Consider the following 22976-nt stretch of genomic DNA (forward strand, 5'->3'; position numbering starts at 1 on the left):
TCTTCTCCTATTTCTCCTCATGCCCTCCTGTCATTTTTAATGCAACTAATAGAGTAAGTGAGATAAAAAAAAGAACAGCTTCAACTTCAAATCACTTCCATCTTTTTACTTTTCTCTCACTTCTCCTAAGCCCCCTCTCTCTTTTCTCTTTTATTTTTCATTCATTCACGCAAACAGATTGCCAAGTTGTGTTTGCCACCAATGAGTGTGTTCTACCGGGTAACTGCATCGACTACACCACACAGTTGAAGTTACTGCTGATAGATCTGTCGGCTACTACAGCCAGAACGTGTCCCATATCGCCGAAAACGACATCCAAAGACACGCAGTTGTTTGAATGCGACACACAATTTGGCGACACATAAATTGACATTTGACGACATTTTTTGGCGACACATATTATTTGACATTAATTGTTTGACAAAGTGTCGTTTCTCCAAGTGAATGAATCATTCGGACTATTTTGCGGAATAGTTTAGCATGTTAGGCAGAAGAAGTGTTCTAATTGAACAGTAGTACATTAGACTTGTTTATGCATTGGATACGTTTACCCACTAACTTATCACTGAATTAATTATTCTTTCCTTCTCTCTCTCTCTCTTATCCTCGACTGGATGAGGAAAAGGAGGAGGAGGAGAGAGACATTTGATCGCTTGCGTAGGCAGTGCAGTTAGTTAACCCACAGGTAAGTGATGGAAGAGCAGGACATGAGCTGCGTGGTTCCGGTGGCGCCATAGTGCTGTTTGAGGCATAGCGGGAAATGGTGGTTAGACACAGCAGCCTCTCTCTCTCTCTCTCTCTCTCTGTCTCCTCCACTGCACTGCACTGCAAACAGCACACTAGCTATGGATGGTTGCTTATGGCGCTCTTCTCTTCTGTTTCTTCTCTGTTTCTCTGCAGTTCTCCTGCTTCCAGGATGTTTTCTGCTCCTTTTATTGCTCAGCCTGCCTGTCCTGCTAACTCTTTCTCTTTTCACCTTCCCCCCAATCTCTACTTGGAGGCTGCTGGTGCTACAAATAACAACAAACAACACAACACAACACAAACAACACAAACAATTTATAGATTAACTATGTTATTTCTTACCCTTTAACCTACACAACAAACAACAAACTGTGGAAAGTAGTGAAAAGCAGGCAATAGACCCAAAATCCAACAAAAAAGAACACGCTAAAAAGTTTAAACACAACAAGATGCCAATTAAAATTCATTCTATGTACTACCGAAAAGTTATAAGAAAAAAAGCTGAAAAAAGGCCGATTAAATTTGCAGAAATAAATATAACTACATCAAAAATATCGACGTCAACTTTTATTTATGCTGTTATAGGCACTGCATTTCTGTCGCCAACGTGTAGAGAGAAGTTTCCTTTTTCCTTTTCAGCACCTGAAAAAAATGAAATATTGCTGTTTGATTTGATGCTGAGAATAATTTTTTATCCGTTTTACTGTTAATTCCTCGTGTTTTCCGCTGCTGCAGGTTCAGAAAAGAGTGTGTAGTGAATGAGTAGTGAAATATATCCTATTATTGTGGGTCCTCCTTTTATTCCATTAATGTATGGTCACTCAGCATCTTCATCGGCACAAAATGGCCACGGCGGCCACAGCCAATGACCATACTATACACACACCTGCTATCAAGTCCACTTCAGAACGAATTATTCCAAAAAAACAAAAAAACACAACCCCCCTACCCACTCCCACTCCCCAATCCACACTCCCTTCTAATCTGTTCAAATCGCCACAATCCCCCCAGTATCCTGCAGTTGCAACATTGGTTCTCAATCATTTACTTTTGTCACGCTCCTTCGCATATAGTTTGTTTTCGTGTTTAGTTATTTATGAGTACGGAATACTGCTGGCATTACATTTAATTCAGAGACAGCAAATGTACCAGCTACGAATGGCTGAGCCAGAGATATACCAAATAGCAGACCACATCAACCGTCATTATCCAAAGGTATTCTCCAATCAGAAATACACTCTATCAAACGACATAAGCGGTGGCCACTGGAATTAAATGAAAACAAGGCATCAACAATGCTAGACACCACACAAGCACGGCCATGGCATCGTGATTGCGTGAACAACTAATCTGTACAACATAATCTGTTTATGCTAGCAGTGCTTCTTTCTCTTCTATGCCGCCATATAGCTGCCAATCGGGCACTCCGGGGGGACATTTACCATCAAAACCGCAATAAACACATCATCACAGTTTAATCAGCGCCGTTATTGCATCAGTACTGCAATTGCAATAGGAAGAAGGGACAGAACAGGCAGAGAACAATGCAATCAAGACCATCACTGAACAATACACTTGTATAGTCCTACCATTCGCAATATCCACAAGCATGATGCAAGTGGGTTTGTATGCGCAGTCGCTGCAGTGTCACTTCTTTGGCCGGATGCAGAATGCGCAGGGCTGCTCTTAATTATCTGCATCTGCTGCCATTAGTGCCGCCGCCTAACTTCCACTTATATCTATCCATTTCAGTTACAATCGGGCAATCCGCTCAATTTCCCACAATTTATACTCACTCCTTGTCCCTCTTCTCTTAACAAAACTGATCAGCTCAGAAAAACAAACACACAAAGAACAAACAACATGGATTTGTGGAGAAAATACATTATAATTGTTGTTTGGGTGGTGTCTATCTACTACTGAATAGTGCCTATCTGGTTACTGTCTGATTCCATGTTCCACGATGCTGGAGTTCACAAAGAACACTTTTTCCAGTGCCTTGGCTCGCTTTCAGTCAAACACAGCTCCACCAGTTGTGACGCATTCCAATGCATCTTGTAAGACATTCAACCAATCTGACCAACGCCAACTCACTGACCAAGTCCAGCAGAATCATCAGCAGTTCCAGCATGTCCATTCGGCTACTTTTCAGGAGCCTCAGCATCATGAGGAACTACAAGCAGAAAGTGTACAACAAGTATCACATCACAAGGATAAACATAATGATCATCAGGAGTTGCATCTTCAACTGCCGCAGTGTGATTCATCGATCTGGTTACCCGACAACAACTCCATCGACAACAACAATAGCCAGATTAAAACCATAAAAACGTGCCCTGAAAAGAGGCCAGATTGTTTCACCAATGAAACAACTCCTGTTTACGCCACTGGGAGTGAACAGTACACTTGTCAGGACTATTCTGCAAGTGCTCAAAATTCGAACGGATCCGCTGAGACTTTTCTTGATACTACAAATGATGAGCCGAGAAAAGTGGCTGCTCTTTTTCAAACAGCTGAGACGGATTCCTCCGCTACTTTTTGGCCTCCCAACAAAACGGACTTTTATCGAGATAGTGGCGGAAGTGACGATGATCCCAGGAAGCAAGAGAGGAGCGAACGCGAGCAGGAAAACCCTGAACATCATTTGAACATGCCTGGCATATGTAGGCCATCAACCTGCTTGGACATAGACACTTCTTTACAGGTTTCAACTAATTTGGGACCACTTGATGACCAAGTGCGCAACTCAAATGATGTTGCGCCAAATCACTTTTCAGGTAGTTTTCAACTTTTCAAAAAGTAGTAATTAAAAGAAAAAAATATATTTGATACTTTATCAGGCATGGTGACAATTCGTCGCAGGTGACAATTCGTAGCGAGCAATACATTGCAATGCCAGCTAAGTTTTATAATAAATCTGAATTCCAGTGATACATGTTATACATGTGTTACAGAGTTTTTATCACTGGATTCCGCCAAAAAATGATGCCCAAACAAATTTATTTATTGTACGTGGAATCTAATGACAATTGATAAACCTTTCATGAAAATTCATCTGATAATTTTGAACCATTTGTCTTTTGTACTTTTTCGAATTTTTTTCTAAAACAAACAACTTTTTTTCATTTTTTCTACTCGGCTTCTAAGTGCAGTCGGAAGACTCAGGGCATCACCTTGATATAAAAATCAGTTTTTTTTTAATTGGAGGGGCGTAGATGTTGATCACTGCTGACCTGAGAAGAATAAGGCTTCAGCCTGCTTGAACATACACTTTTCCTTAAAAATTTTAGCAAATAAAGACTCCTCGTGTCCGCTGACAATTGGTAATTTTGATTATTTTCTGTGATATCATTTCACGCAAAACTATGAGGATCCGAACAATGATGAATTGCTTTATTGGGATAAGAAACGCATGATTTTTTTGTTATCTAATCACAAGCGCAAGCAGCTAATCCCGAATCGAGATTTTTCACCTAATTTGAAGCAAGATTTGAGCGGTTTGAGCGGTTTTTTTTAGACAATTGCGCTCATAATCTTGCTTCAGAATGAGCGGTTTGAGCGGTTTTTGAACAGTTTATCCAAAAAAAACGCACAAAAACCGCGCAAGATTTGAGCGGTTTTTCTAGATAAACCGCTCAAATCTTGCGCGGTTTTTTAGATAAACCACTCAAAAAATCGTTCATATCTTACGCGGTTTTTGAGCGGTTTTTTTAAAATAAACGGTTTTTTTTTAAATTTGTTATTTTATGGGGGTTTAAAAATTTTCAATTTGACTAATTTGGGACAAAAAGAGCGGAAAATATGTCGTGCTATTGAAGTATAAGTTAGGTGGCTCTGTTATTAGCATAGACCTAAATGCATCACTCTGTGCTTCAAATAGGTATTTACATCAAAATTTACGTATCAAACATTTTTACATAGAAATGAACGAGCAGACAGAAACTCAAAGCTTCTACCTTCATACAAGCAATCTCTATCTTTGTTTTTAGGTCGATCAAAATGATTTTTCAAGCTCTCCCAAAGCACTAAAATGTCCCAGTTTTGCCCAAATTTTCTGCGCCAAAAATAGCGATTTTGGGCACTGTTTGGAAAATTTTAAGCCAAAAAATCGCATTTTTTCCGGCGCGCATTCTTTCCTACAGTTAGTTTAATTTGGCGCCGAAAGCGGTTTTAGAAAAATTTTAGGGTCCGTCTGCCAAAAATGGATATCTCAAAATAGTACAAAGTGGGACGAAAGAAAATAAGGGGCGTCTGCGCCAGCCTCTGATCGAAATGATTATTTTCAGCCGGATAACGTATTAATAGGAGCCAGGTGATTTGCGTAGATTAGTTTAGAATTATCTTATGATTTGCTCCTTAAGCTTTTGTAATATGAGATATACTCAGCTTAAATAGAGCTGTTTATATATATATTTATATTTAATAAGTATATATGTATATATATGTACATACTATACTTTCTCTGTTTTGACTTCGACTTTTCAAATTGTTTTGAATTGAAGTTGGAACAATCAGGGTTTTGCCCTGATAAACGAGCAGTTTTAGTTCCCGGTGTGAGGATTCGGAACTCAAGTCGCCAGAAAAATAACCAAGCTTGAAATCGTAATGTAATTTTTGGCGCAGTCATGAAAATTGATTTTTCGCATCAAACAAAACTAACCCGGATTCATGTCATAAAAAATCAATTTAAAAAATTATATTGAGTCCCTCAACCGCTAAAACAAGGCCGTTTTTTTATTTACATGGTTAAGTCAATTTGTTTTTTCGACCTTGGAATGAAATGCCGGAAGATTGGGTTTTTTTCAGACTTTTTTCATTTTATTTTGCCATTTTTTGTAGTTTTCTCCATACCATCTAAAAGTTTGAAATGTTGCTGGCTCAAAGTTAATCAAAAGATATTTCAGTTGCGACATTTCATTTGTTGTTATGTTATTGCGTTTTCTATGTTATGGCGTTTGCAATTTGCCAATTTGTTCTATCTGAGAAACTTAAGCTGGGTATATCTCAAGTTACAAAAGCTTAAGGAGCAAATCATAAGATAATTCTAAACTAATCTACGCAAATCACCTGGCTCCTATTTATTCGTTATCAGGCTGAAAATAACCATTTCTATCAGAGGCGGGGGCGGAGGCCCCTTATTTCCTCCGGAATTCGACTCCCTGCCGACTCAAAGAGTCCGCCTTTGTACTATTTTGAGACATCCAATTTTGGCAGACTGACCCTAAAGTTTTTCTAAAGCCGCTTTCGGCGCCAAATTATACTATATAAGCGGCTTTAGAAAAATTTTAGGGTCAGTCTGCCAAAATTGGATGTCTCAAAATAGTACAAAGGGGGACTCTTTGAGTCGGCAGGGAGTTGCTTAAAACTTTCCAAACAGTGCCCAAAAACGCTATTTTTGGCGCAGATAATTTGGCCAAAACTGGGACTTTTTAGTGCTGTGGGAGAGCTTGAAAAATCAATTTGATCGACCTAAAAACAAAAATAGAGATTGCTTGTATAAAGGTCGAAGCTTTGAATTTCTATCTGCTCGTTCATTTCTATGTAAGAATGTTTGATACGTAAATTTTGATTAAAATGAACAATATATAAATCTTACAAAATTATTTTTGCTCCATTTTTTTGCAAAGTTTTTGCGCTTAACCTATTTGAAGCACAGAGTGATGCATTTAAGTCTATGCTAATAACAGAGCCACTTAACTTATACTTCAATAGTACGACATAATTTGCGCTCTTTTTGTCCCAAATTGGTCAAATTGAAAATTTTTAAACCCCCATAAAATATCAAAAAAATCGTCAATAAAACGTTTTTTTTTTATTTTGAGCTCAAAACATCAATAGATCTCAGATGGTGCAAACATTAGCTCTCAGACTCCGTTCAAACAGTCTTTGGCTAATATAAATCCGAAACTTGGAGCACACGTTTTTTAATCCTTTTCTGATTAATTTATCAATTTGTCAACCAAAGGCTTTATACGGTACCCAGAACATTCTGGGCTTCTTTCTGATACAAACAGTCTTGTTTGAACTTAGTTTTTATAGTGCTGTGGCAAATTGCTCTGTGACGAAGTGTCTCTTTTTGAGATTGTATCTAAGGTCGCCTGCCACCAATTGTCGCACTAAGAGCTGGGAACTGTAGTACCTCACGTTTTATTGTACCTTTACTAGTGTTTAGACCATTTTGCCCTTGTAGATTTTTAAACTTTGATGCAAAATCTGAACGCATTGCAATTAAATATCCAGTTTTACTTGAAGCAGCCGGTATTGTAATCTTGGTTTGCCTAGAAATTAATTTTAAAAAATTGGTTTATCTGATGAGGAGAAATAAATAATAGTTTTTTAAATAACGGATTTGTTTTTGAATTGCAGGCCCTGGAAGCGAGTTTAATATTGCTTATGAGAGTATGGACAGCACAAGAGACCACAGCAGATACATGATACCCGCAACACACGGGCCTCTTTTCAACATAAATCGAGGAGACAAGCTAGAGGGAAAAGAAGAAGAAGAAGAAGAAGAAGAAGAAGAAGAAGAAGAAGAAGAAGAACTTTACATCAACGTGAACTCTCTTAGTTTGCAGTCAAAAGAGCAAAGCAGTTACAACACTGCACTAGGGTATCATGAATACTCGATTAATCACTGCTCGCTAGCAGACTCAAGCAGATTAGGAGAGCATCCGCCGCATGATTTGCCTCCCTCACATCAAAATGTCCAAACGGGGTCTCAAAGTCTAGTCGAGCAACATGCAGCGACAACATCTCAGAACTTTCCATCATTAGCTGCAGATGATGGGAAGGAAGGGTGGGATTATTATAGCCAATTAACATGCGATTATTCAGCCTTAGAAGCAGATTACGAGTATGAAAATATGGGTGATTTGAGGGAGCAGATCAATCGACGTGATCAGATTCGTTTGGACGCATTTAGAGACAGAGATAAGGAGACAAATGAGCTTCTACTTGGTTCTCGCTATGACTTTGAGTCCGGTGGGATTTTGGGAGAAAGAGCGGCGGCGGCGGCAGTGGCAACAAGTCACTGGGAGCCGGAAGGGGAAGAGGAAGGGGAAATTTCCAATCAGTTACTAATGCGACTACCCCCCTCCTCTCCTCCCCCTCCCCCTCCTCCTGTTTCTGCTTTGCGGGGTGACAGTGCACCCCCTGAGGCCGCTTCCTGCCTGAGTAAACAAAGCCACGCGGTCACCACAAACAGCACAACAACACTGTTTACAAATAACGCTGACTCCAACCAACAGTCTCACACTTTGCAGTGGTCTGAATTAAGTTACACTGGCTTTGAACCTGTAGACCATTACCCCATTGATAAACACTGTTTTACCCCAGCAGAAGAAGAAGAAGAAGAAGAAGAAGAAGAAGAAGAAGAAGGAGAAGAAGAAAGCTATTCTTACCAGCAGCACTTACCAACGCCATCGGAAGGAGCAGAACAGTCTCGTGATATCTACTCAGAAAGTAATCATTTTCCATTAGTCGCTAATGAACTCTTCTTTGTCAAAAGTGATCCCTCCGAGTACCAAGCTCTCACTGCAGATGCTGGGCTGTTAGATCCCGACCGACATGAAGACTGTGAGGAGTCTAAACTAGAGTTCGAACAGAAGCGAGAAGAGTCTAGCCACACAATGACTTCTTCCAACGCTCTCACTTCAGATTTGCATCCTTGTCGAGGCAACTGGAAAGTGTCCAATGGGATAAACAAGTCCAAATCCAGCTGTGAACTTTTCACTTTTGACATTCCCAAAACTGACATTATCCCAGCGCCGCGTCACCTGGCATCGGGCAGCACTCCGGGATCAATTGAGTTCCCAGCGCGCTCGGCGGACGAGCTTGAGCTGGACATTGATCTGTCAGATGTGTCAAGTGTGCTTCTTGAGATAAACCAGTTGTCTAGATTGCAGCACCAGATGTGCGAGCAAACACAACTGGATTCTACGCAGCCAGAATGGGATTATCACGAGGAGCCAGACAGTTACATGAATGCAGAAGTTACCATCACAGAAACCGACTTTTCCTCTGATTTTAAACCCCAACTGAATGATTTGGATGCACCTTTAGTTTCCAATTGGGAAGTGCACATGGAGCAGATTGAGGAGTACGAGGAGCCTGATTACATGAATGTTTCGCTGCTGCCTCCCGACTTGGACTTCGACAAAGAGAGAAATCTGAGAGAGACTAGTCTGTGCGACGACACAGACGACGAGGATGATGCCTCTGATGATATTGTCGGGAGTGACGGGAAGTGGCGCAGTTATGAGCGCTACTCTAACGACAACAACGACAACCAAAACAGGTTTCACGCTATGAAGCAATGTTACAATGTAGACGATGATCAAAGCCAAGAAACATATCTGCTCGGTGACTCGCACCAAGGACTTGACTCCGAACTACAGCACTGCGCCGATCAAGTTGAACAAGTTAACACGGGGCACACTGATGAAGTTGCATCGGATCGAACGATTGATCAGAAAGATAATATAATGCGCACAGCAGAAACAAGAGTCGCTGAGCCAAGTAGTTCTGAGAACTTATCCAGAGAAGAACCACAGACTAAGGTCGTTACAACTGGTCAAGATGTTTTCAGGAGCCGCGAGAAAGTGTCATCAAAGCCGAGGGAGCTTGATAGGGGTGCATCACTTGGCGGAAGTTTAGGACGGCGCAAGGACAAAAGGGAGGGAGAAGGGAGTTTGGTTCGAAATCTCCACAAGCGACTGTCGGAATCTTCATTTTCTGCCTCTCTATCGTCCGCATTCAGTACTCTCAAGTCATCCTTCTCAGTCGAACAGAACATCAACGAGACCAATATCAGCCCAAGTAGAGATATTCTTGATGAAGCAGAAAATAATGGCAGTTTTAGCCAAGAAAAGGAAGACGAAAGGAAAAGAGTGGATTCTTTAATAGCCGACGAAGAAAATGAACATCATAGGACGTCTATTCCCGATGACCATTGTTCACATGTTCCAAGAAGCAAAAACGGAACAGAGATCGAAGAATGTGAAAGAACGCAGAATTCAGAAGCGAAAAAGGTGAGTGATAGAACTAGACTAGATTCCGATCAGAGCAGCAGTTTCGAAGACATAGCAGATCACGAGATCATTCTACAACAGACACCGTGGTCACTTGACAGCCAAGAAGTGCTTGAAGCGTATGATGAAACGTTGAATGATGCCGGGTCAATGAAGGCAGTGTATCCATCCGTAGTTACTTCTCAGACTAAGTTTGATGAGTTACAGCCGAGAGACGACAGAGAAGAAGAGCAACCAGACTCGCATCACAAAACTTCCTGTAGTGCTGACCATGAATCAAACTCAACAAAAGTTAAGCCATCGAATAGCGAGGGAAAAATCATTGATGAAAAAGAGGTAACAGAAAACGAGGAGTCCGAAAAAAGCGACGACCATCACTCTAGTGAGCTAGAAGAGACGGCAGAAGGAGTTGAAGGAGTTCAAAATGAAGAAGAGGACGATGATGTTGATTTTGATGACGAGGATCACCTTGAGACCGATATCTTCCAAGTGAGCTATTGTGTCCAACCAGGCCAGAGTCAGTTCAAAATGATGAACGCACTCTCCACCCAAGAAGAAGAAGACGAAGATGAAGACGAAGACGAAGACGACGACGAAGAAGAAGAACCGAATCAATCACCAGATGATGTTGAAAATGAGCAGAACTTTGCCGATGATTGGAAGATTCAAGACAGCAAACAAATCATAGATCTCGAAATTGAAAAGGAAGTTCAAGAGATACGAGCTATCGAAATCCAGAAACTCTTAGAGAATAACTTATCGAAAACAACTTCTATGGGAGCTAGTGAAGATTGTATCATGCCAAATTCAAACTTCACAGTTGAAAATTATGATCATCAGATTTTTTCCGGTCGTCAGAATGTGAAAAAGGATGCTGTATTATTATCAGTAAATGCGGCAAAAGACGATCATGCGAATAAAATGGAAGAATCAGTTTCTGTTGATGTAAATAACTTTTTGCCGCCCGTTTCTTCCGACAATTTACCTTCTGAGAGGCAGCCTATTGAGCAATCGGGATCCTCATTTCACTTCCATCAAACTATAGAGGACTCTTTATGTTTTGAGGAACCCAAGGCAGATGAGGCATTTATCAGAGAGAAGGATGAACACTTTATTGAAGCCACGGAACAGTCGAGGCTTACTTCAAATCCCGAACCTCCTGTTTCTTCTTCGATTCCTGTTAGTTCACCAGTTTTGGTGCAGCCACCTTGCTCCAGTCTCAAACTCAGCGCAAGTTCAGGCCTCAATTTTGCACCTGTTTTTGCCGAGCACCTGTCTCTAAACCTATCTTCAGTGGGAATGGAGGGATCTTGTGCGAGCATAGATACTGATAGTAACTTGTCACTTTCTTTTGATGAGTCACTGTGGCCGCTACACTTGTCAACCACACTTCCTCTCAATCACCACTCCCCTCATCATCATCATCATCATCGACAACCCCCCTCTTCTGCCTCAACATCTTTGGGATGCCCTTCACTGGCGACCAGACCAGTTCCAGTCATCGGTCCCGTCAGCACCCTCTACCCAGACACTCCTCTGCTGTCCTCCATCCTAGAATCTAACTCGAGTGCAACAGCTCCTCTTGCAACAATGCCGTCAGGCGACATCATGGGCGCTACAGGATCTGCTGTATTTTTCCCAGCTTCTACAGAGGTTCCAAGTTCTCGAACTGGAGTAGAAGGTAGACGAGGAAGTGGGAATGGCAGTGAAGAGGGAACTCTTGTTCCATCCCCCTGCTCCCCTCCCCCACCCGGAGTGGCGGCGGTGGCGGCTGCGGCTGTTACAGCAGGGGGAGTGCTGGCACTGGCCTCTGTTCACGAGGAGGTGTGCAGTGCCCGCCTGGTGGAGCAGAGGATCACAGTGCAGGAACTGCAGAGGAGGAGGGACATCTTCGCCCTCTGTAACTCACTCATGGCCAAACAACACACCACCCCCACCTGTCACGCCCACACCCACACCCACTCTCCCACAAGTGCTCAAGGTCAGTCTCACTTTCAAATACTTCTATTGCTGTTCATTCATTTGTACACTGTCGCACTGTTTTGGATGAATACAGTCTGACTTATGTCCGAGCTATTTTCAGTTTTTGAAACCAGTTTGTACAACAACATACTGAACATTTTGAAGAAAGTGACAAAAGCACAAAAAACCTGACCTTACTAATGAGTACGAGGCTTCAACAGCCAGAAAACTCAGAGAACTTCAATTCAGTGGTTTCGGTACTAATGATCTTGAATCATATATCCTTGACCTGATGTTTACCATATAAAAACCATAAGTAAGCAACTAATTGTACTAACTAAAGTTCCACAGTATCTGCTTGTCAATTCAACGGGTCGAGATTCGAGGCGACCCATCATCCGAGCTTGTTGGCTCAGGGCGAGGCAACATTACCAACGGTTCTCCGTAGAGAGCTAAGCAGCTCGTACGTTGTTGTTTCCTTCGCGGATAAATCGTCTTTATAATTTTGTTTTACAATATTAAATATTCATCAAATTGCTGAAAACAAATTACTGTTAAAAAACGAAACACGTCAGTGGCGGCTTACAACAAACCAGTACGAAGCTTCTGATTTAACCGGATAGATTAGATTAGTCGTTGAACGTATTTTTGTGTACTGTCTAACGCAAAACTAAAACTAATTGTTTTAAACTTCATTTGAATATACAGTTTCTAGACTGCTGTGATTAGAGCCATACAGCTAACGCTGCTTATAGAGCTTTTTGCAGAAAATGGCATAGACACTTACTTTGAGTGACCTAATTGTGGACACTTACATTGCTTATTCGTGGACAGCGTAAGTTACCAACGGAAGGTTCAATTTTGACGGTGAGACTCTAAAAAACTATTTCGTGCGCAAAAATCAAAACAGTTCTTGAAAGTGTTGCTTGTATGAGTTTTATAAGACTCCTCAAAAGCAGTAACTTTCTGTGGAATCTTAAGCGCAGATAGCCGCCAGGTCTTTTCATAAACATCTCGTGTCTCGGGACTCGCAATACGCATCAGCAGGGCTGCAGAATTCCCGCATTGAAATCGACTGAAAAGTTCTGTTGTTTCATCAAAGCGAAAATCGTTTTTTTTTCTTAAATTCGAACTAGACAGAATTGTACAACTTTGATTTGTATACGTCATCAATTGACAACTCATTTCTGGTTACCTCAAAAACAACAAAGAACATTACGAGGCCAAACTTTGTATCAACGCGGCTATTTTCAAAAAATCTTTTTGCTGTTTTAGTTTCCACAAAAAATGGCCAAAACACTGTATTGCTCCAAATTGCTCCAAAAACAGCCAAATTTGAGGAATCCGCAACAAAATTTGCGGTATTCAAAACAGTTTGTGGAATCCTCAAACAATTGAAAATTTATTTCCATAATAAGACTGCGCTGTTGTGAATCCGCAATTGGAACTGGAATCCGCAAAACTTATTGGAATCCTTATTTGATTTTGTTTGCGAAACCCAGTAACAAATGTTTACAAGATTAAACTGGTAACAATCAAAATTGTTAACATATAAATTCATTGGTTAAATTGTTTTTTGGAGACTTTCATTTTTTTACCTTTAGACAATTTTCGTGGTTCTTCTTAAAGCGTGTAAGATAGTATACAGATTGACAAGAAGCCGTTATGAGATTTATTTCTCAGTCATCGGTACTTAGGATAAAAATCATCAATATTAATTTAGAAGTCACAATCAGCCATATGAATCAGGCCATAATAAGAAAATAGGTTAACAGCAACATCAACAACTGGGATAAAACACGATGTCATCAATTAGTATTTAAGTATTTGAAAAGGTAAATATCGTATCGAGTTTATCTCGATTATCTCAATTATAGTTATCTCAGTTGCTGAAATAGCTATTTATAATAGACTTTGAAAAACAGTTAATATTGACAGCTGCAAAAATCTTCAACTCAAACACTGAAATAGCCATTTGTTTTCAACTTCATCTACACTACTGATATCACCAAAAACCTGCTTCACTTGCATCAGTAAAAGTTATTAAAGGTGGTTTCTTTTTATCCCACAACTGTTGAGGTTGATAAAGTTTTTGGTAGTAATTTACAACCAGCTAATTTATTTTCAATTTCAAAAGTTTCAAATTGAAAATACATGCTGGTAATTTTTACCCAATTTTTGACGATGTTCATCCGCAGTTTTGTCAGGATTTGAGATTTTTTGGTGGATTTTACTATCAAATTTTAAATCTTTAATTTTAAATTCTGCATTTTTCAGATACTCTTTCTAGCTATAAGTCCTAAATGTTTACGTCAGAACTGGTTCAGTTTTTTGGAAAATAAAACAAATTTGTGGAATCCGCTTACAGTTGCAGAATCCGCTCAAAGTTTGCGTATTCCTTTTACACTTGCGGTCATAAGCCATCCTCACGATAACCCAACAATGATTTATGACTTAAAAGAAAGATACCAATAGAACTGAACGAAAAAAACTTGGCGAATGAATTTTGCGTTTTCCGGGGAGTGGGCTGTCGTGGAGATGGCTTATGATCAAGTCAACTGAATAGACTAAATTGTTCAGCTATTGACCAATTAAACACTCACCCGGCAAACCATACAAAAACTTCAAAATCGAATGAGTATTTTTTTCTTAAGTGTGTTACTAAACCAGTTTCATAATCAAACTAACATTTTACAAAGAAAAAACATTGAGTGCAAAAATTTTAAACTTTTGCCTAGTAGGCCAGATTCAGCGTTTTCACACTGAAGCAAAAATCACAAGGAAAATTTATGTAAAGAATTTTTGTTTTTGTTTTTTGTTTTCTAGAATTTTTGTTTTTTGTTTTAAATGATAAAATACATTTGAATCAGTAAAAAAAACGATTTCATGACAATGTATACCTCACCTTTTTATCCCAGGCGAAGTTATCCCAGTCAAAAATATCCCAGAAGTAAAAAGAGCATTTAAAGACAATTAAAAGATTGCAATAGAATAATCAAAGGAATTGAAACCAAGATGCCGAAATTGAACAAACCAATCAAAGCAATGCTACTTTTTGGAAAAACGCGTGGAGTCAAAGTCAGTTCAAAGCGTGAAAATTTGAACGCACGTTTTATTTCTACCAATCTTTTGAACTATCAAAGCAATAAAATATGCCTTTCTAAGCTTACTTGGCAAGATGGTTAAAGAATAAGACTAGTGGTCAAAAAATCAAACGATCGATTCACGTTGGATCAAAAGTTTTAGTTCGAAATCGATAAAAATTGTCCCCAAGGCAAAATTATTGTCGTATTGACCTCTATAGTCTCCCACAAAATGGTACCTCTACGATGGCTATAAAGCAAAAAACTTTGTGATTTTTGGCAAATCAATTAAAAAAGCAACAAAATGTCGACAATTTGAGAAAATTATGCAGACACTTTGATAAATTGAATCAAGAAGAGTGTTAAAAATGCCAGAGCTTGAACTTAAATTACAATATTTGAGTTTTTATAAAAGTAAGTTGTCATTTGGACTTTTTCATTGAGTTCTCAGTACTTTCTACGGGTTTGTATGGTGGTAACGCTGGTTGCTTTCAGAATATTGAACTTCTGGTTGTAAGAATCAAGCTGATTTTTTTTCTAAAAACGTGTGAATTGAGGGGTGGCTGCCCTGGAAAAGCGACGTAACGCCGTTATGCCAGCCTTCAACTGCCTTGGTTGTTCGAATGAGACCAGCCGCCGCGTTGTCGTAATGATTCCATAGAGCTGGGGGAACAAAGGATCACGCTGATGTCGACCAATTGTTTTTCCTTTTATATAAGTCTTCTGGAAACATGATGCGAGCTCGTCAATCTTCACGAGGATATCAATTAGAATGTCAGACTGATTGGCAGATTGGTAAATTTTTTCTATGGCAAGAATAAACGCAGATTCGACATTTGAGAGAGGAATAAAGCTTAAAGCTGGGATCATTTTTAAGGTTAAGCTTAGCTTAGAGTTGTTTTCATAGTTTTTTTTCAGATCTAACTCTAAAAGCTTGCGATAAAAGCTTTGGCATAAATGAAAGTAGCAACCTTTGATTTCAGTTTTATATAGGGACGAAAAAGCGTTTAAGGCAGCTTGTTCGATGTCGATGAGAATTTTTTGACTACGATGCCTCCAATAAGGCTAATCGGGGCATCAAGAAACCTGTTGTAAGTGGACTGCTTTTCGTTTCTAAGCAAAACGTAAACACAGGGGGATAAAAGCCGCCAATCTGGATATGTACTGTGTAAAATTGATAAAACTGAGACGGACATATCTTGAAGGTTCCATCACAAAGCCAAACTTTGCTATGAATGCGATGAGCATTTAAATTTTCCATGTCCCCGAGAAAAAGGAAATGCCCATTGTCTTCTTTTCCGCTATCATGTAGACAAAAGGTAAATTTTTGTCGGGAATGTCGAAGTGACGGTCGGTCGACTAAATCACTGCATTTTGTTCTTGCATTTTGTTTCTATTGAGGGTTCTTGTCAGGGCTGCACGTGAAGGAAGTGAAAGCTGAATTGCCGGATCATTGTTCACATTCTTGAGGCTAGCTTCTATCAACTGGTTGTTTACAGGATTGGTTTATGATCTTGCTGTTTCTTTGAACTGCTTAACTAGCTGCCTTGCTTATACGCGACCCGGGTTAAACTCATGACTGTGCTCGTGATTGAACGAAATAATGGTTTCGTCGCAAGTTATTAGAGTCATTGGCCATTTTGCACAACGCCAGTGAGTGGTAGAATTGGGGTCTCGCTTTTTCATGAACTTGTGTCCGTCCAAGATAAACAACGCTTTGCCTTGTTGAGTTTTAGCGTAGTTAAATTGCGTCATTTTGGTTTTCATTGTATTGGTGCTATGTGTTGAATGATATGTCTTTGCGTTGTGTTTCATTATTAAAACTTTTTCAATTATGACTCCATTAACAGGTTAAAAAATGATATTTAATCCCTAGAAGAGAATCTTTTACCATTAGAACTATCTCTCTATGGCGTCTCTCGAAATAATTGAGGCAGTTGAATTAAATCACTTTTTAACTGCGATATTTAAATATGCACCAATCTTTGATAATCTGTAAAAGAAATTAAATTTTAATCCTCTATGGGATATTTGAATTGACGTGGGCTATTTTGGTATGGGCTATTGTGTCCTTTGGGATATATTGGTATGAGATATTTTGTAATGGGATACTTTCGAATGGTATACTTTGTCCTGTCACCACTAAAACAGGCAACAATTTTAAACTTTTTGCAAAAGCGGCACCATAGCCACATACGAAATAAAACATTCTTTTTATGCAAAACTGTATGAAATTCAACACTTAATTACTATAATTAACATACTTTGCATTATTTAAAGCTTACTTCAATCTGCTATTTTATTGCCGTTTAATCTAATGGCTTTCTGATTTGAATTTTTTTTTGCTTTTCGTGTTTTAGAGCGAGCATAAACAATTTTTTAGAAAAAAATCTATTTACAGAAAACTGCTTTTCATACAATTTGAGTATTGGAAACAATGAAAGTTATAAACAATTCCTTTTGTGGAAAATTGTATGAAAAATTGAATATCATAACAAAAAAATACGTTTATTGCGCCAATTGTTATTACGCGACCAAAATCAAGTTCTGGGCAGGTTTTCATAGTCATGGACGAAGTCTAAAAGTATCGGATTTGATCGCGATAGGCTGAAAATTGATAATCATATTCTATAAATTTGTCACAATAGTCGGAACAGGTTTCGCGCGTTAACGTAAAATTCAGGCGCGATAGTCTGACAATGAGTCGCAATAGTCTTCAGAGCAGTGGCGATTGTTTGACCTTAAATATGAGACCGCCTGGAGACACATGTTGAGGTCTTAGAATCAGAGCCTGATCTCAAGCAAAAGTCTAAAAGGCTGTTTTTGGAGATACAGATTACTGATTGGAGCAAGCTTCAAACTGCAGAAAAAAAGAACACAATATAAAAAACTAATTGTTTTGAAACAAGTGTTGGGTAATCGTCTATTGAAAAACGTCAAATTTTAAACTCCATAATTTATACATGCAATTTTAATTATATAAAAAATAAAAAGTGAAACAACGGTGGCAGCAAAAGTTGCACTTGTCACGGTAAATTGTTCTACGGACGCACCGATTCCTGTTAGTTATTCTTCGGTCCCTCTAGTCGCAGATACCTTTTCCTAAGTCTCGACGGTTGCGGAAACATTTCATCGGTCTGCAAACACTGGAGATGCGAATTTACTGCAAAACTAAAAAAACTTAACAAATTTTATAAGACAAAATTTGAGTAATTTTTTTTTCAGATTGCTTAAACTGTTTTCAGCAGAAGAAAAAACCGGGCTTTCAACTAAGTGTGGTTTAGTCCGAGATCAAAAATTAGACCAACAAGTTTGCGCCTAATTTTATAAGGCCAACTTCAGATGCGATCAGTTTCATCTAGAATGATTTGTAGAGCGCAAATTCTATATTCGCTTTGTGCACAGAAAAACGACCTTCAAGCATTAGAAAAAATAAGAGTTAAGACAGGCTTTTTTCAAACTTTCATGGCTTCATAAATTGGTTATGCTTATTTATAGTGATTTCAAATGTGGGAATTGTGCCAATTTGGGGACAATTATTGTGCCAATTATTGTTGTGCGCTGGCTACATTAACAGTGTTTATTGACATATGGCTGGAAAATTGCTCCGGTGTAAAAATAATTCCATTTTGATTCATTTCAAGGCTGGTGAGTATTGCCAAAAAATTTGTATAATGATTCTTATGAATGTTTTTAAGTCAAAATGTTAATTCTAAAGCTCTTACTCATTTTTCTGAATCATTTTTCCTATTTTTCCATTAAACAAAAGGAATGTTTGCTTGCTTTGTTTTTTAGTCATTTTTCGGCCTTTTAATTAAGCGAATCTGAGAAAAGTTTTTATTGTTCCGACTTTCGATACGAAAGTAACGGAATATTTGTGCTCGGGGTGGGTTTTTTTTCTTCAGACAAATTTCCACTATTTAACTAGCCGTTTTTGACAAAATTTTTTAATATCATTCGAAAGGTATTGTTGTCCTGAGCTCAAATTTGAAAAGATATTTTACCTGTGATCATGTTTCGTAAAGTTATGGGGGTTTAAAGATTGCCATTTTGGCCAATTTGGGACAATTAACGCGCGATACTTTTCGCGCTATTAACGCGTAAGCGGAGAGTTAATCCGTATTAGAATTCGTTACAAATTGGTTAAAAGAAGCTTATTCGCTATAACTGGTTTGTTAAAAGGAGCAAAATTTATCCTTTTGTACTTTGTATGGCGTGTGGGGGGATGATTTTCATAAAAAATTTCAAAGTTTTAGAAGAAAAAATTTTTTCATTTTATTTTTTCTTACATTTAGTTTTTTGATGTTATTAATGCTCCATAAACCTCAAAAGGCAGTCGGAACATTCAGGGCCTCGCCCTGAAGCGAGCAGTCTTGTTCCATTTTTCGGAAGATATTGTTGTCAATCCAAATTGAAATGATGCAAAACATGTGTTCTTTATATTAGAATACGCTATGTTAAGTACATCCACTTGAACCCTACATTAGCGCGTGGGTGTCCATTAAAGAAAAATTAAAGAAATAAAGAAAAATTAAAGGACAGTCAGAAATGTCAATAATACCCTCCGATACGTGCAATTTGTAAATTGTATAATTTTCTTTTCACAGTACAGAAACTATACTCAGAATACGATCAGAAAGGGAACAAGACTGCTCGTATCAGGGCGAAGCCCTGAATGTTCCGACAGCCGTTTAAGGTTTATGGAGCAGTAATAACATTGAAAAAATTTAATGTTATAAAATAAACTGAAATTTTTTTTTCTAAAATTTGATTTTTATTAAATAAAAATCATTCCCCCACACTCCATATAGAGTACAAAAGGATAGATTTCGCTCCTTGTAACAAATCAATTATGGCAAATAAGCTTTTTCAACCATTTTGGAACGATTTCTAAGATCTTTAAGCCCCCGTAACTTTACGAAAATTGATCACAGGTGAAACATTTTTTCAAATTTGAGCTGAGGGCAACAATACCTTTCGAATGATATTTGAAAAATTCCCTCAAAAATGGCTAGTTAAAAAGTCGAAGTTTGTCTGAAGAAAAAAATCCATCCCGAGCACAAATATTCCGTTACTTTCGTATCGAAAGTCGGAACAACAAGACTGCTCGTATATCTGAACGTTCCGACTGTCCCTTAATTATTATCGAATAATTTTTGGAAAAAGAAAATATTGAAAACCTATAACTTTTGTACAAAATCAAAGTGTAACAAATTCGAGTCGTGCGAACTAATACGACCAATTAGCTGGCCTCAATACAATTTGGAACGATTTTTTTTGAGCGGGATAACTCGCAACGCATAAATAATTCGCGTTACGCTCTCAGCATTTAAAAAAACTCTTCAAAGCGCGCATAAAGTCCAGAACATGGTAAATTTGGCAATTTTCAAATCTTCACATCTTGACAAAAAATATTCTTTTGAGGTAAAATATCTTTTTACATTCGAGGAAGTCGACATCTTCAATGGGGTATAAAAAGTTTTTGATGAAAACTAAAATTTCGATCGGCGAAAATTGACTGAATAAAAAAAACCACACCGAGCATAAATATTCCGTTTTCTTCGAAAGTCCCAAACATAAACATTCCGTTTTATTCGAAAGTCGGAACAATAATTAAAATTTAAAAAAATGTTTTTAAATGCCTCTGCGCTTCACTAAGTCTATAGTTTGATAGGCTTGAGACGTTCTTTTGGCTCCTATAGCCTATCAGCCTTTTGTATTGTTCGCTTCTTTGTCTTTGGGGTCTTTAAAATGAACAGGAATGTTTGGAAACTAGAATTGTCGACAGGGGTATTGTAACCATTTGTTTCTCTATCCGTCCTGACTTTGAATGAGGACGCGCTTTTTGTGTGTTCTTGTTGGTATGATTTATGATATAAATCACAATTTTGTGCTCGTTTTATTCCCCCATTCTATTGTTTTCACTTGTTACTTTTCAAGACTCTCTGAAAATGTTCTTTTTTCCTTCTTTATGGTATCAATTTTCCCTTGAACGGCAATATTAAGTTAGTTATCTTGCAGAAATTTAAGCTTGTCTATTTTCATTTTTGATTCATTTCATCGGCTATTTGGCTCTGCAATTTTTAGTTGAAAAGAAAATAAGCTCGAAGTTTGCTTCAGCTGTGGAGCTTTACATGAAATAACAAACAAAGTAACACTTAACTGAAAGTATTAGAGCCATTCGCACATTCTGAAAGTGTTGAATGTAATTCCCTGTTCATTACTGTATTGCCCTAAAGAAGTTCTCAAATTCTTGATTTTTAAGAGAAGAAACATTATGTTGGCTGATTAAAACTGTCACACTAACACTCTGTTTCCTTCCGAAACAATTCACTCCATTAAATTCCCTTTTCTTTCCCACTTGTGAATAGTCTGGTGCTGTTCAGTCTTCTCATAAACAATGCCAGCCAGCTGTTCCCTACATGGCCAGGATTTAATTTCCCCTCTTCTGCTCTGCTCACTTTAAATCCAACTTGTTTATCTTCCAAGTGTCCCCCACCATGTTTCAGACGCCTGTCGTGACCTTGTCGGGTCAACTGAGTCGTCTAACGTCCGCAAACTCAAACGAGAGAAAATAAATAAAAGCAGTACTGAGTTATTAATAGAGGCCTAATGTTTATGCCATTTTGGCCCCCCGTGAAAAGTTCATTCCAAGCTAGGCAGCTGACAGTTTTTATTGGGAAAAGCAAACCACGAATTATCAACAAGTGACAAACTTCTTCAATCCATCAAACTTTGAACTGAATGTCTGATGTTTGATTTGAACAAACTGGACCATCGTCTGCAAATTTCACTCACACGCTCCAGATGCAGAGTGGTACAGTAACTCCCTAGACCATTTGCAATGTTGAGGGGAAAGCTTCGACTAGAATTATGGTCATATCAAAAACACTCTTCTTATTTAATGCTGAACAACTAATAACACATCGCAGCTGTTTCAATGACTTGACGCGCCAACTCCAAAAAGGGCAATGTAGGGCGGAGGGGGGGGGGGGTGTTCTAGAAGTAATTCAATTCAGAGGAGGTCCAAAATCTTATTTCTTTTTTTATGACTCGGCGTGAAACAACAAGCCAGGTCGCTTCTTCATTTTCATTACATTTCTGACTCATAAAAACAGCTCTGATTACAAATGTGTTTCCATTTTCACCCTATTCGCAGCTTAATTTTTTTCCATGCACTAACTGTAACTCCTGGAAAACTGATCAGCTGATCAAAACAAGACGGCACACTTTGAGAGTTGGAGAGCTTTTTGTCGTAGAAGTTATGGGCAGAAAGAGTCTTTTGAAAGTTTTACGAGATTTCAGTGAATCTTTTTGCTCGAGTTTGAAGCAAAGTGGCCCAATTTTCTTAAACTTGCTCTTGAACAAATCATGTTAACAATTTATAGGAGGTGACAAACTATGCATAACTGGGCTCTTTTTTATTATTTATTCCCCCCAACCATTTATACTGAACAGTACAAGATCCTGGACAGACCAATTGAAAAACTGATGATATTTAAGTACTTGTACAAATGCAAATTAAGTGTCCATTGTATGTTTGATAAGTTTTGGAACCATTTGATAAGTTTTGGAACCATTATTTTTTTGACTAATACGGGATATTCAAAAAAACTAATTTCAATTAGCTATCAGAGCTTCGGTGCTGATTAAAAGCAGTCTCGTTGCGTTTTCAGTCTCTTTTTTGTTTTCATATGATAACTTTTTGCCAATCGAATAACTAGGGAATTATGGTATGATTTGGCAAGGTTTTTGGGAGTTTGAAAAGATATTTTAACTGTTTGAAGGATGAGGATAGGAGAAATTGAGGTGTTGGTCTTTTAGTTGTGATGTTTCAGGTGGCCTGTCACGTGATCATCAGCTGGAACTTGAATTTGTAGGAGCAACTTCTGCAGCTGCCACACAGAGTGCTTTGATGATATCTCAGTGCTCTGCTTCTCACACAGCAGCTGGGGCAGTTGCTGCTATACAAGTAGGGGGGCAGCTAGCTCCTCATCCTCACACACCTTCCCCTTCAACATTGACCAGGTCAAGTGGGCTCACTCAGGGGACAGGGACGGGGACGGGGGCGGAGTCAGTGGTGAAGTGTGCTGTAGTGGGGTTGGGGCGAGACTCAGACCCTGAGAGCGATCAAGTGAGTTCCTTCCTTTGATTTTGG

General features: G+C 38.7%; 2 protein-coding genes across 6 annotated transcripts; both read left to right on the forward strand.

Moving 5' to 3' along the window:
* Nucleotides 1-1280: 1280 nt before the first annotated feature.
* On the forward strand, nt 1281-7824 carry LOC134843768 (lateral signaling target protein 2 homolog). The gene is made up of 3 exons (XM_063860033.1): nt 1281-3521; nt 7111-7780; nt 7818-7824. Exons 1-3 carry the CDS (start codon nt 2708-2710, stop codon nt 7822-7824), a joined length of 1491 nt encoding a protein of 496 aa, XP_063716103.1. The 5' UTR covers nt 1281-2707.
* On the forward strand, nt 7802-22810 carry LOC134845212 (histone acetyltransferase KAT6B-like). Of its 5 annotated transcripts, none has more exons than XM_063862113.1 (2): nt 7802-11754; nt 22643-22810. In XM_063862113.1, the coding sequence occupies exons 1-2, from the start codon at nt 7824-7826 to the stop codon at nt 22696-22698; spliced, it is 3987 nt and encodes a 1328-aa protein (XP_063718183.1). In that variant the 5' UTR covers nt 7802-7823; the 3' UTR covers nt 22699-22810. The 5 variants fall into 5 exon arrangements, 1 of the variants encoding a protein (XP_063718183.1); XR_010162725.1 differs by lacking the exon at nt 7802-11754 and adding an exon at nt 12386-12570 and having other exon boundaries at nt 22657-22772; XR_010162726.1 differs by lacking the exon at nt 7802-11754 and adding an exon at nt 12386-12602 and having other exon boundaries at nt 22657-22771.
* The last annotated feature ends 166 nt before the right edge of the window (nt 22811-22976 follow it).

This window comes from Symsagittifera roscoffensis, chromosome 4 (genome assembly GCF_963678635.1).
Source record: "Symsagittifera roscoffensis chromosome 4, txSymRosc1.1, whole genome shotgun sequence".
Taxonomy (NCBI): domain Eukaryota; kingdom Metazoa; phylum Xenacoelomorpha; order Acoela; family Convolutidae; genus Symsagittifera; species Symsagittifera roscoffensis.